Below are 16,020 nucleotides of genomic sequence, written 5' to 3'. Positions count from 1 at the left end.
TAGTTACTTTTTCCTACCATAAGAACCTCGTGAAACAAATTCATTACACAATAGTGTGGACAATGAAGTTATTCTATAAAAACAATAACGAAACTCACTACTCAAATCGATCGTCACAGAAATTGATATGCGATATTTATGTACTAATATTTAAAAAAAACACTCAATTAAAGTGACCGAACTTCGATTTTTAACATTTTACAAATAATTTAATAGTTCTTACAAAATTGCATTGATGTAAAATAATTATATCATTAGACAGAATTACGATATGAAGCAAAAACATTGATCGAAAACATTCATAAAAGAACACTCATAAATAAATAATTAGAAAGAAATTTAAATCATTTACTTACAAAGACATTTGAAAGGAAACAGAACGATAGATGTAATTGTAAAATGTATTCCCGATTTTCTGTACTAAAATTTATTAATCGTCCTAAAGTATCTTTACCTTACGATACGATGGTTAATACTTTAATCATTTGTTACCAGAGGTTCGGTCTTCAGCGCACTATCATCAGCTCATTGGGCGCTCAGTCAATTAGACGCTGCTATCAACTACATGCAGCAAGACTTGGCGGTGGCCAAATCACTTGGAGACACGGCGGGGGAATGCCGAGCTCACGGTAACCTCGGCGCTGCTTACTTCAGCCAAGGAAGCTATAAGGATGCTCTGACCGCGCATAGATATCAACTGGTCCTGGCTATGAAATGCAAGGTAAAGTAACAGTTATGGAAATTGATATTTAATTCAAACTTACCATTCCTGAATATAGAAATCTCATACTTTATTTAATATTTATTGTGACAGGAAATTCTACCACTACGATTATTTTATACACGTATAATTTATATATAATCATTGGTCGTGTACGTTCTGAACGACTCGGCTGATTAAAGTTATATTTATGTACATGTATATATATAAAAATAGATATTCACATATCTATTTGAGATAAGTAGACTTCGACACCATTTGACTAATTATTGTGAAAGTTGGCACATATATGTAGACCAAGAACGCTTAAACACTATCCAGTTTAGGAAATATTTTAGTGAAATTGAAGCTTGAAATTGATGGCCCACTGGTAACGTGTGAAATATTGCAAGTTGATACTCACGTGCGTAATTTGCATTTATAATACATTTCGTGCTTAACGGTGAAGGAAAAACGCGAAGAATTACACTAACACGCATTGGAGCAGGATGATGAAATCAGCGCCAAAACCTTCTCCTCATACGGAAAAGGCCTAGTCAGTGAGTGCCAGTTAACTGCTATACGAAGGGAATTGAATTATGGGTCATCATATCAAAATAAATGTCAAATTTGTGTATTTCAAATGCTGGGAGTTGCATTTTTGAAATATGTTCTGCATCATTTGTTTGTTCAATTTGTTGTTTATCAAAATATGTTTCTGCCGCGTCCAATTGTTTCGCGAAGGAAATTCGAACCAGCTAACAATGCATTATTTACATAACCCATGCCAGCGAACCGATTATTGCTCGTCTTACGACCATAATAATATATTTTTTCACTCTAATATTATTATAAGCGATACTTTACACTTACAATTTATTTTTACCACATCGAGTTTAAAATAAATAATAAGCGTATAATATCGTTTTTATAGAAAAAAAAATTGTATACCAAACGCGCAGCTTAAAGTACAACATAGAACCTTAAAATGTATACAGGCGAAGTTTTAAAAGATTTTGCAAAAGTTTAATTGTAATTTTTACCTCTCTAATCTTCAACTTCGAAACGACGCAGGTAAAATAAACTTTTAAATCGCCAAGATATAAGAGAAGTGACCTTATCCCAGCAGTAAGACTTATAAGACTATACCATATAAAACAAAAACAATGTAAGACTATTTAAACCACAATACAAAGTAGAAACTTTTGAAATTGTAACTTCATTTCGTAATCACTAGCCTCAGTGTGAGTAGGATAAAGTAAAGATGCGACTTTGCTTATTTAAATTGGAAGAGCATGGGTGCACTCTCTTAAAGTTCATCCAAACCTAAGAGTCATTCGTTTTAACTCATGAAGACAAAGAAATATTGTCAATTACGTTGCAATTAAATATACATGTCGAAGTATTAGTTTTCAATATATATTTCTATGTTTTTGGAAAATGACACGCGTTATTTTATGATAATTTTGAATCAATAAGTCAATATTCAATAAACAAACTACCTTTTATTCAAAATGAATGAATTCTCAATGAATCGCTTTAAAAGTTTTCACAACAAATATAAAGTAAATTAAATTAAAAAACAAAGCGTAAAGTAAAATTATTTACAACATTGTTGTCTGTTTACAAAGTTGGATATAAAAGAGGAATTTAAATGGCCGCCCATGACCTCGGTTGTGGTTATTTTTTATTAAGTTTACGTAATTACGAATTGTGGTTTCTTTTGTAAAGTATTCAAAGATAATTTCGCACAAATTGTTAATGTGCAAAACGCAAAACGAAATGGTACGAACGAAATCATTTGACTTAAAATTATGTTATTCAGATATTTTATTAAATATAACATTATTTTATAAAAAAAATGCTTTTAAAAGAAACAAATTTCTAAAAATATATTTGAGAATACAAGAAATGTTTATTACAGTACCAGATAATGATTTATATTTTTTCTCAACTCAATTACAAAATAATGAGCTTTGCTGTCTCGATAGTTTTGTGGTTAGCATTTACGGCTGTGGATTACCAGCTCTCGGCTTATTGAGTTTTTCTATCAAAGAATCCATCCATCCAATGATATTTATCCTGTGCTTGATCTATCCGGTTGGGTTGAATTGCCATCCCAATGGAATATGACCAGGGGCAGATTTGATACCAATACCGCCATACTTCCTGTAAATCACTCTCGTAGAAAAACACTCGGTCCTATTCGACTTGTAAGTTAAGCCTGTTACTATGACAGTAAGGGAATAGATGGACGTAAAAAGTATAGTGCATCTGGGTTTGAACATAATGGTGCACAGTTGACTAATTTTTAAGAGTAGTCGATAAATTATTAATTTTATCCATGTCTAAATCTATATACGCATATGTAGATATTATTACTATATTAATATGACAACTATTTATAAATGTACAAACAAAAAATATCTAAAACCAATAATGTAAGACTTGTTCCTAGTCAATTAGTGTTTTTTTTTTATTAATTAACTAAAGTAAAGATTAGTTGTTGAGTTTAAAGATTTTTTAAATTACTAATTAATGTTTTTGTATTAAATACGATTAATATATTTTAGCGGATAATTTATTATAAAAACTTTAAAAACTATTTATACAGTTTTTATTACTTATTATTTTTCATAATATTTAAATAAAATTTAAGTGTCTGCCTGTTATATAAAAATAACTAACTTTGTGACATATTTGTAAATCACCGAAACCAAAAAGTAATTTATATTTTAGTTTATTGCGTCACAGGTAAATCCTTATACAAATCTAGTGTTATAATACTTTTATAAATATATTTTAAAATCTTTAAAATCGCCAAAAAATTATTCCTAATTGAATTACGTATCGAATATTAAATTGTATCTAAAGGCTATTCCATTATCTTAGTCGATTTCGTTATTAGTAAAACACATCAATGTACATACAAACATTAATTACTTAAAAGTTAATTTTAATTAAAGACAGGAATTTACAAGCTTAAGCATTCCATGAAATTTATCATTACCACCAAAGAATCTTTTATAAATGTTATATCACTTTCTCTTAACACATAGACGTAATGTTGTCTTAGAACCGGTATTCATATTTACCCGCCCCACACATTGATGCCAACATTGGTTCCAACTTTCATTATTACCATATATTTGCACGAATCGCTCACTGCGTGACTTTGAGTAATAACCTAAAAAATAGGTTTTTTTTACTGTAAAGCGTTATTTATATATATATACAATTATACAAAAATTAAAGTAATTATTCAACAGTAGCTTGATAGCTTAATGGTTTCAGCTCTAATTTAAATGCATCTAATGGCTTCCGTGTGTGACACGCCAATACATTACTTTTTGTTAATTTTATGTATTATAGTATTAGTCTTCACAGTTATACTTTAATTACAATTACGGCTGTTTCAATTCGCGGTTGAACCGTTGATTAGATTTCTTGAATGAATTTGACATGATAAATTACACATCTTGAACCGTAAGAATATAAAGGACATAATTTTTTATATTACTTATTTAAAAAAAAAATAACTTTTCTAATTCTACGAAAAGAAAGTTCTAGATAAAACAGTAAATCATAAACACAGTCACAAATTAGTAGCACGACACATTCGCAGCTTACTAATAACCAACGAACGAACGAACCAACACGCTCGACGAGTCGATACCTACGTGTGGCGTCTACGTTACGCGCTTACACTACAAATAATAAAATCTTCTTCTTATTAAACTCTTTGAAATGCCGGCGGCCAGTAATGTCAATTTGCAGTAAACGCGCCAACATTGCCGAGTGCTCTTTATTGCAGCACTTTAATGACGTTTATAGATTACTATTCGTTTTTATATCGGTCCGCATACATACAAATTAACATTTTATACGATCACTTGATATTAGGATGCTAAATGAAAAAGATAGTCATGCGTCAGTAAGTGGAAATACCGGCTTCGTATCTGTCTATTGATAAATCTGTCTAAAGAAATTACAGATACTGATATCAACCTTTTGAAACATATTGGCAAATTGTACACATATAGAATATACTTAAATAATTAATTTAATAGGTGGTAGCTTTTTTTTAAATGTCGATTCAAAAGTGCTTTTAAAGCCTACTTGAATAAAGTACATTTTGATTTGATTTAATAAAAAAGGTGTTAATTATTTAGGAGAGGAATAAACATTGAACACTCTAGGTTTATTTCTTTTATGATATAGGTAGGCTAACGAGAAATGGGCTACCTGATGGTAAGTCCCCACCGCCCATAGACAATGGCGCTGTCATATATATTACCATTACTTACATCGCCAATGTGTCACCAACCACGGGATCTAAGACGTTATGTCCCCTGTGTCTGTTGTTACATTGGCTCACTAACCCATCAAACCGGAACTCAATAATACTGAATACTACTGTTTGGTGGTAAAATATCTGATGGTACCTACCAAGATGGTTTTACACAAAGCCCTATCACCAAGTAAAATAATTTAATTCAATATATTCCTGTATGTTTATTTTTTTATTTTAATCATGAGACGTATCTCTGTTACCACTCTTAAATTGTCCATACCTTTCGTTTTTATACAATTACCGATTATTTTTTCTCTTACTAATAACATTTTGACTAGCCCGATTCGCGGTTTGATCTTATATCTCTGAGGCCTTATCACTAGACCAGCCCTAACTACATACATGTATTACCTGATAGGTTCTGTAATAAATAGCTGTATAGCAACATGGTTCGAAATTTTGACTTATTATTATAAGAATCACATAAACATAGACATTCGAGTCTTAGTCTCCTGACAAGGAACACTTCGATGGTGTTACAAAAAATAGACGTAAACGCTACATAGTTAGTCTTTTTTTAAATATTTATAAACCATTAAAATAATAGGCGTAATTTTTTCGCATAGGAATACGGTCGTTATATAGGGGCGTAAGCCGTGTATTAATTGTAGCAGGTTTTTAGTATCACAACTTCCATTTTTTTTTTCAACACATTCAAGTTACTCTCTGTTATTATTCATAGCAGATTCTATCGTATCGATTATGTAAGATAGAGAGAAGTTATAAAGAAACGTGCGTATCTCAGAAAGTACAAGTATTGTAAAATGTGCCAAATTAGCCGATAAGTTACTATAAACACCAAGAAATAACATCATGGACATATACAGGAATCCTTTAACGTGAGTTCATTTAGGGACAGGGTTCAAAGGATATCGATGGCCTGATTTAAGCGTTTCTATTTGTTAGATCGACTGTCAAGTGTAAAAAAAGAGTTATACCTTGTAAATTTCGGCCTGGCAAAGTCACTTCTGCATATATAATAACTTCTTCATTATTTTTATTTTATTTTAGGGAAACAAACAGTGAGATGACACTTATGTCATAATAGTATACAATAGTACATACATCAGCTAAGTTTTTAGTGATACTAATTACACAATTAATAAAATATAACAAAGATTTAATATATAATCGAATAGGCAACATTATATAATCAAATGAGATCAATAAACGTATACTAAAGGGAAGCCAATACAATTTTGAATAAAATTAAATACACATATAAAAGAAACAAAATATAAGGCATTAAAGGCTACATTGACAAATTTATTACATAAAAATATAGACTGGTCTTGACTTTTTAAGTCAATTAAAAATTGTATAATCACACATATTCACACTAATAAAAATAACGTCGTTTTAATTTTCAATTATTTAAAAGAACAAAAATGACACTCTTATGTAATAAAATGAGATCATAATAATAGCCTGAATGGGTATTCGTATAACAACACAAGTTCTACGAGTTAAATTTTAAATAGGTTTTAATCATTCTGAAGATAGCTTTACCCGAAGGCTTAGTTGTGTTAAACTTACGTCCGTGCATTCGGTATGTTTTTATAATGCCATTTCTATCAGTCATAAACCTAATCTTAATTTTATTTTTATTTCTTTATAAATATGTTTTTTTTTATGTTTTGTACTTATTTATACTAATTTTATATCAACGTCAGACAAACTATGTAACACTTTATATAAATTAAAGACTTATAAACGTAATCTTATAATGTCGTATAAGATGGTGATAGGTGATAAACATAAGCTTCTTTTATATAGTTTGTTGATAATGTATCTATTTATCAGTATTTATTTTATAGATTTGCATTAAAGTAGTTTTTGTTTTATGATTTTTTTAAGACGAAATAAAAATTGATAGAGTTTAAAATACTAAACGAAATGCCTTAAAATAAAGTGCTCTGGAAGTCGAACGAAATATACTTTTAATGATAGAAATAGAATAATTATAAAATATAAATGTAGAAAATATTGAACTATCCTGGTTTATTCCCAAAATCAACAAGATGCATCAAAATATCTCTCGATATTTTAAAAATTCCCACAAGGCCAATATCCAAATCTTTATAAATAATCCATTATGGATTTAATACAATTTCTCCAAAATTAAATCCATCGTTCTTACAGCTAAGTCTTGTCAACAATATTCGAAGTTTAAAACAAAATCAAAGATGTATACCATTCAATTAGTTTTTACATCTTACGTCACAACTCAAGTCCGGAAGGAAAGTGAATCCTTAGACAAATGTCAAAGATCCTCGGAAAGATAATAAATTACTATACGGTCAAGAATGTATAAATCATTAAAACCTTATTATAATCCAAATGTCAAAATTAACACCAAATTTGGTAGACGGACGAGTAAATGATCCACCTGTTAGTAAATGGTCATCACCAGTAGACAATGACGCTGTAAGAAATATTGACCATTTCTTACATCGCTAATGCGTCTCATCATATCATTGTATGGATTGTATATAATCATTGGATGGATGCGTATCTTGGCAATTAAGCTGTTATGTCCCTTGTACCAAAACACAACAATACTGAGTACTGTTGTTAAGCCCTACCACCAAGTAATACCATATGACCTCTCATGTATACTCATATAGAACATGATTACCATATTTCGAAACATAAAAAAATAAAACTAAAACACAAATTGTGATGTTGTGTTGTTTAATAATTAAAACACGCAGACATACTAAAATTATAAATACAAATTAAAGATAAGTATTACGAAGGGCACGGACAACAAATATAACAATATAAGAAAGAAACAATTGACAGTCACATGACATCTGAGTGATCGAGGTTAAAAATTCAATAAAATTTTCGAAATAACTTTAAAAGGATGTAATCGTAAAATTACGTCACAACAAATACAATGTATTGTTTAAAAGCCTTTACCTTTCAGATAAACATTTTGAGGAGTAATTAACAACAAACTATAATTATAATTATATTTATTTATATACAAAACAATTCCCATAAGGGAGCTAAGTTACTTTTTTCCCTTGAAAAAACTCTACCAGCACATACAACGAATAAGAAATAAAAGAAAATTCTACAAGTACAATTAAATCTGAACAACACCGTATAATGAAAATAGGTATTAGATCATTCATATTAAAAAATCAATATCGAAATATTCTTTATTCGAATAGAATTGTAAAAGTACTTTTAAATTATAATAATGATAGTGGATGCTACCGAGAAGAACCAGCAAGAAACTAAGTAGTTACTATTTTCCACCATTTTAATTACAGAGTATATCAGTAAAGTATAATAAAATTTATATATATCCTGCATAGAAATCAACAAATACTAAGTCCATGACTTGTCCATTGTAATGCGCCTTATTTATCAATGTTTTATTGACATGAGCTTTAAATTTTTTAACAGGCTAATTTAAAAATAAATCATAAGATAATAGTAAAACAAAAATACTTAAAATCGTTCTCGATCTGTGTTTCTATTTCAACTATTTAAAACAAATGAATTTTATACTAATTTAAGCCTTATCAAATTATATTATATACCAAGTAAGCTTTATTGAAATGAATACTTATTATATAGATATAATATAACTCATGTATATGTCTACCTTAGCATGCTGTGAATAACAATGTAGGTCTTCTATATAAAAACGAATATTATTTATAAAAACAGCTCCACACCAAGTTCCGAGCAATAAGTTGCTCGTAAAAAAAAAAAACGAGTTAATAGGCACTACCGAACTGTAAGAACACAAATAGGCAGTAAGTTTAAATCCAAACTTTAAAAATTACTCCGAACAATTTAAGTACATCCACATATGGAACAATCTCAAAAACAAATAGTCGTAAAAATATTTATTTTACGTGTTCCGCCCGAACGGCCGTCAACAAAAACTCGCTGTTGACTCAAAATAACCGAGAAATTGTAGCGAAGACGAAATTTATCAGCAACACGAGATTTTTTTAACCATAACTAATGTACACACTACGGAACCGTTCAACCGTTTTACTACGGACGAAGAGGTATTAAAAAAACTAACAAGTTACAAGTGCCTGTTCGTTTCATTAAAAATGTCGTTAATTAAAATTACACATTAGATATACTTCAAGCGTTTATCGATATTAAAATGTTCGACTCTACTTCAAAGTTCATTTAATTTCATTTCACAGTTCATTAGATAATATTTAAAATTAAATTGATTAATTACTTTATCTATAATATAAATAAATAGTATATAAATATTATAAAATATGTGAAAATAACTCAAACAGTCTGAGTATGCTATTATACTTTCACGACCAATACGCTGAACGTAATTTGATGAAATTTGATACGAAGCAAGCTTGAACCATAAGGTTCGACATAGGCTACTTTTCTATACCGAACACCTAACCATAAAATCTTAAAATGCGACCGAAGCTGAGGGCGACAACTAGATTTTTATTTGTCTTATATGTGTCTATATATATATATATATGTATGTATATATAGACCAATGAAGAAAACCTTACGAAATATAAACAAGTAATTTGTAAGTTCTATTTATTAATTTCATATTTATAGTTTTTACAATAATTATATTTGCATTTATAATATCACTTAGAATTTTACTATAGTGAATACTGTTATTAGTTTATAAGCAAACAATACAAATGACAAAATATAAAATAAAAATACAATTGTTAAAAATATACACAAATATTTCATAATAATCCATATAGTTTGGCACCCAACTGCTTGTTCTGAAATAGCTTCTCATAAAAAAATAAAGAAAAATCTATTACAAACTCTTGTAGTCTATGGAATATCAATAATCTTAACCATAAACATCTACTTTATATCAGCTATATAAGCTAGTCAATCTCTTGAAGCGTAGTACATTACAGTTTCCTTATATAAACGTAGGCTCTGATCACTTTCATACATAGACCTATCACAAGTTCTTGAGAGTATTAAACCGCGAATAATTTGACAGTAACATGGGAGGCGCGGCGAGTGCGCTTCATTAAGGAATGCCTAGGATAACCCGGCTAGGCAGGTGCTGTGGCGTCGAATTGCCCGTCAAAGATTAAAGGGATTTAATTTAAAGGGATTCTGTAATGCGTGCGCTTACATGCTGGCGTTAATTTGTGCGGTTAGTTCTGAGATCAAGCGAGATTGCAGTCATAAAATCATTCTTAATAGGAATCTGCTTTCATCGTCTTTTATTCTGCATTCTTATATTACATTTATTGCTTATGATAACGACTTTTTACTTTATATACAGATTATATGGCTCGTCGATTTGAACTAAAAGTCCGGGGCTCTGTTATGTTTTAATTTTCATAGGCTTAATTTTAACCCATAATATATTTCTTGTATAGCGGTAAATAAAACATCGTGAGAAAGCCTGCATTTATCGATTCGTATATGTATATGTATCTACTGACTGTAGCGAGTAAACTCGAAGCAACATGGCGGAGTGAGCTCTAAATCTATCTCCTTAACAGGATAGAAGGTCTGTGCTCAGCAGAGACATTTACGGGCTGTTATTAATAGTCTACTATATAGAGTAGATGCTTAATACTATATATAGTATGCCTAGTATGAGTGAATTAAGGCAAAATTAAAAAAAAAAAAACTACCGGCTTCGCGCGTTTTCACCCGTTTTAATATTACCGTTCCGTCACGTAGTTTGTACTATGATATTATATATTCTATAACATTTTTCAATAAATGGACGATCTAACGTAAAAATATTTTTTCAGATCATCCTAATATTTTTAAAAAGTTTGTTGTCATTTTCAAAATGACAACAAACTTTTTAAAACTTTATATTATTTATTAATACATAATATATTATATCTATATATTCAATAAATAAAAATATATGTGTTGGTAAAGTACCAAATTATATTCTCCATAAGATCTTAATAAATTATTTAAAAACGGTCATTGAATAAACACAAATTCAAATTCCTTTATTCAATATAGAAGCATTACGCTTAATAATAATTAAATGTTATCATTTTCTATATATTTTTGTTTTACATTTATTATCTACGCAGATGTATAACATTTTTTAATAAAAGAGTCATTATAAATTTTGTTAACAAGTTTAATAATAAGAAGCTGTCCCCGTGATATCTTAAATGAATATCCATCATTTCACGCCAAATCAACTTGTCAGCACGAAAATAATGAAGTTGGATTAATAACAATGCTATGCAATTATCGATTATAAATAATATTATTTTTCAATAAGAACAAAACCGGGATTAAAATTAAAACCTCCTTTTTATTGCTTTGTTTAATTCCTAAAGCACGTCAAGAATCCGCTCTGAAAACAGTCAAGCGACATTTCCCAGAATTTTCATTAAAACTTCGAGACCAAGTTAAGCCTGCATGTTTATTTCATTCATAAACCATCGCCACATTACTTTGTTGAATCTAAAGCAGACGTGGACTCTTAGCGAGATGCATTCCAGTAAAACGGGATTGATGACTTAAAAAGAAACGAATATGTGGGAATTCAAGTAGCCAACCCTCTTTATAATAGCCGACACGATACCGCGTAGTATACAAATAACCGCCCGGGGAAACAAAACACACAAAAGGAAATATCATAAAGCTTGATAAACGTACGACTCATTCTAGCATTGTTACAAGAGCCTTTCGAAGCTAGACACGGCGAAAAACCGACTCTGTGTTTAAAGGAATGCCATACGAACTGACAGCAATTCAAGAGGTACACACTCGACACTATTATAGTTGGAATACATTCAAAGGAGATCGAGTCAATATGTAAATCACTGCGTTATCGTATCATGTTGCACATACTTAATTAGCTAGATTGTTGCAGGCCGAGTAACTTGCTAGGGCGGTCTTTAGTGTCGATATCGATGCTATCGACTTTAATCCGTATTTAATTAAGAGTCGTCTTGAAATTAAATCGATTCGGTAATTAAAAATAGATTTAATTATAATATATTAATGTTTTAAATTAATGGAAATGTCGAATACGACACTAGAATGTATCGAGTGTATGATATTGTATTTCGTCGTTCACTCCGCCCCATCCCTATCTCATTTCGTCGAGACAAAGGTCCTATTGGCGGTCTGTCGTCGAATGTCCTTTTTTTCCTTTATCCTTCATTTCCTCGTTGAAAAGGATGCGATGCATTCTAATCATCTTTTATTTGTTTTTAGTCGTTTCGTTTATTTTATTCGTTGCGGCTTCGAATATAAAGTATTTTTTAGTAACTTCCAAATATACTTTGTATGCGGTTTACCGCAAAATAGTTTTTTTTTTTAATTTTTATTACTCTTTGTTTGAAATGTGAACGTTGTGTTAAAACGATTTATGCATATAAAATTAGTACTTTATATGATAATATCTACGTCGTTTATAAAGGACATCAATAGCAATATTTTTAAATAATAACAATTACATTAACGACTTTTGTTAACGCCTAGGACACACAGGCAGCGGCTGCGGCGCTGACATCGTTAGGGCACGTCTACACAGCCATCGGGGACTACCCAAACGCGCTCGCGAGCCACAAGCAATGCGTGCAACTCGTCAAGCAGATGGGCGATAGATTGCAGGAGGCAAGAGAGATTGGCAACGTCGGTGCTGTTTATCTAGCTATGGGCGAATTCGATTCAGCCGTGGATTGTCACACACAGCACTTAAGATTAGCGAGGAGGCTCGGAGATCAGGTCTTTATCCTTTTTTTATTAAATCTTTACCATGTACCCAATTAATTATGAATTTGTTTACAGTTTGAGTCGCGTGGATTTTTGTTTTATTTTAAATACGGACATTAATTAGTTCTCTTATAATTTATTGTATTTGAATTCTTCATCGTAATTATTATACATAATTAAAGTTTTAGCAAAAAAGGCACGCTACGTTTGACGCCGATGATAGAATTTTAGGCAATTATTCCTTAAATAATTTACTTGGATGTCGTTAACTTGTTATATTGAATTCACGAAAGGCATTATTACTGTTTCCAGGTTGAAGAAGCAAGAGCTTACTCAAATCTAGGCTCATCGTATCACTATAGGAGAAATTTCACACAAGCAATTGCTTACCACGAAAATGTTTTAAGACTGGCACAAAACCTAGGCGACAGAGCAATCGAAGCCAGAGCTTACGCGGGCTTAGGACACGCAGCCAGGTACAAAAAATTTTACTAAGAATTTTGAATTAATTTGGAAATGTAGTTTAATTGTTAATAATTTTAGTGTCGATAGTAATTTGATTAAATAATGAACGTAATCTTATTTATATTAAAACAAATACACACAAGACTTAGCACAACTGCAGCACCTCAATGCTAATACGATATTGTACAAATATTTATCATAATTAGGAATTGAATCTAAGAAATACCGTTGTTATTAAAAAAAAAATATATATTATGTTAAATTTGCTGTTTTATAGATTGAAGTCATTTGTAAAAAATACATTGGTAAAGAGGACATATTATTCGATAAAAAAATATATATATGATAAAATAGCGTGGAGTTAATGCTTGTTGACTTCCAGGCAGGAGACATAACATACATATATAATTGTATTTAACTGACATGACTGTATTTTTAGATGTTGAAAAAGAGTAACTACAGAGTTTCTTGCCGGTTCTTCTCGGTAGAATCTACATTTCGAACCGGTGGTAGCTTTACTTTAAATAGTTTGTTAAACGACGTATATTTTGATTTTGATTTTGTTTTTTCTATCCAAAAGGAAAGAAGAATTTAGCCCAATAGAGACTTAACAGACTATTTTTTTATTAAACAATTTTTTGTAAGTTATTAATATGTATTTTAATGACAGTCACTGTGAAGCTACACGCGATTGTTACCTATGATAACTTTTTATTCTCTCAAGGTGTGCGGGAGATTACGCGCAAGCGAAGAAATGGCACGAGAGACAGCTTGATGTCGCTCTGGCGGCTAGAGATAAGGTTCTGTACATCCGTTTTGTTTCTAATTCCTTGCTCTTATCGTCGCTTTAATATATTCAGATAAAATAATTATATTTATCTCGCATTCTGTGTCCATCGTATCTTTCAATTATTTTACATAATAGTAATAAATATCTATGTATAATAATGATGATTAAGTTCCCTAAGAATTGCTAACATTGAGTGCTTAAATATATATACAAATATGAATAAATCTTGACCGCGTGGAATGGTAGCAAGAAACAGTAAAAAATATATATATATATATATAATTTTTTTTTAACTGCTATCGACTCTATCAAATGTTAGAATCTCGATGTTGTACATTCGACTCGGAAAAGATATAAGTCGTATTACAACTATGATAATTCTTTAATCTTATTCGTTCATTTGTTTTCCCATCGTTTGTTTTTGGAACGAAGTTCCTTTTCGCACGTTACACTGCAGACACTTTTGACAAAAGCGAGTGAGAGCTAGGCCAAAATTAAAATAATATATTAAAATAATAATAATAATATAATTAAAATAATAATAATAATATAAAATATATTACTTACGGCTGACACGACACTTGCTTTATACTGAATATGTTAATTATACAATTATTAATTTAAAAAATATATATATTCAATTAAAAAAATACAATACTATCAATATTAAATTGCTCTCAAATGTTATTAAATTATGTAGAACTAATATGTGCCTGTTAAATAACGGAGCAGTTAAATTAATGGCGCGGAGCACTTAGCTAGATTTTAATGTGAAAATTATTATTTTTTCAGGTCGGTGAGGGCAGAGCATGCTCCAATCTAGGGATCGTGTATCAATTACTGGGAGAACACGACGCTGCGCTAAAATTGCATCAGGCTCATCTATCCATCGCTAGACAACTTCAAGTAAAAATAAAAATCCTACATTAGTATATTAAAATATTTTATAAGTCAATATATCAGTCTTACAAAATCTTATCGCAATTGTATTATTGACCAATCAACGGATTCAAATAATAATAATAATATATTCATTAAATAATTACAGGATAAAGCTGGTATGGGTCGAGCGTATGGAAACATCGGTAACGCGTACTCCGCAGCGGGGTTCTACGAACAGGCCATCAAGTATCATAAACAAGAACTGACTATATCTAAAGAGGTCCACGACAGGAGTTCCGAAGCTTCCACTCATGGGAACTTGGCTGTAGCGTACCAAGCTCTGGGTGCCCATGATATGGCGTTATTTCATTATAGAGCACATTTAGGTAAGATTATTTAGAAGACGTTTATAATACAGATATTAATTTGAAAATGGATTAAAAATATCTTGTATAACTATTACGACTAACTGATTTCATTGCAGTAATATTATATTATATGTAATATGTCTAAATTAAAATTAAAAAATATTAATTAACAGTGTAATTCAGAACTTTCTCTTTTAATATGAAAAAATATGGCATTTAGCCATAATAAATTCGCATTAACTAATTCACGCATTGGAATTAAAATTAGCATAATTTTGTAAAACACTAATGTCATAAGATAATATTGGTTTGTATTTGAATAACTAAAAATATAACTAATAAAAATATATATCTTAAGTACATCTTCATCACGATAACAATGTCCACTATTTTAATTCACAGGAATAGCACGAGAACTAAAAGACGCGGCGGGCGAAGCGTGCGCTCTTCTCAATCTTGGCAATTGTTTGTCGTCGAGGGGAGAATTCGCTCAGGCGGTCCCGTACTACGAGCAGCACCTGATGCTCTCGCAGGAATTGGGAGACGTAATTGCCGAAGCAAAGGCATGCCATTTCCTAGGCTATGCTCATTATTGCTTGGGAAACTATAAGGAAGCTGTCAGGTAATTCAAAACACTCATTTATTATTAGCTCCAATAACCAAATCTGAAACTATCACAATATATATGACAATGCGAAAAATAAAGTATCAATTATTGTAATCAGTATATATTATGAGTTTAAAAAATGGTTATTTA

The 16,020-nt window shown here is 30.5% G+C and overlaps 1 protein-coding gene across 1 annotated transcript in view; it reads left to right on the top strand.

Annotated features, from left to right (window-relative positions):
* Window positions 1-16,020, top strand: part of LOC125071959 (tetratricopeptide repeat protein 28) — a 71,479-nt gene that overhangs the window by 39,752 nt on the left and 15,707 nt on the right. Inside the window, exons 7-13 of the mRNA XM_047682409.1 lie at window positions 496-721; window positions 12,525-12,770; window positions 13,071-13,234; window positions 13,948-14,023; window positions 14,806-14,919; window positions 15,062-15,281; window positions 15,666-15,885. Coding sequence (XP_047538365.1) covers window positions 496-721; window positions 12,525-12,770; window positions 13,071-13,234; window positions 13,948-14,023; window positions 14,806-14,919; window positions 15,062-15,281; window positions 15,666-15,885 — 1,266 coding nt within the window. The remainder of the gene's footprint in view (window positions 1-495; window positions 722-12,524; window positions 12,771-13,070; window positions 13,235-13,947; window positions 14,024-14,805; window positions 14,920-15,061; window positions 15,282-15,665; window positions 15,886-16,020) is intronic.

Source organism: Vanessa atalanta, chromosome 20, assembly GCF_905147765.1.
Source record: "Vanessa atalanta chromosome 20, ilVanAtal1.2, whole genome shotgun sequence".
Classification (NCBI taxonomy): domain Eukaryota; kingdom Metazoa; phylum Arthropoda; class Insecta; order Lepidoptera; family Nymphalidae; genus Vanessa; species Vanessa atalanta.
Note: the sequence above shows the minus strand (reverse complement) of the source record. Positions and strands in the feature narration are given on the sequence as shown.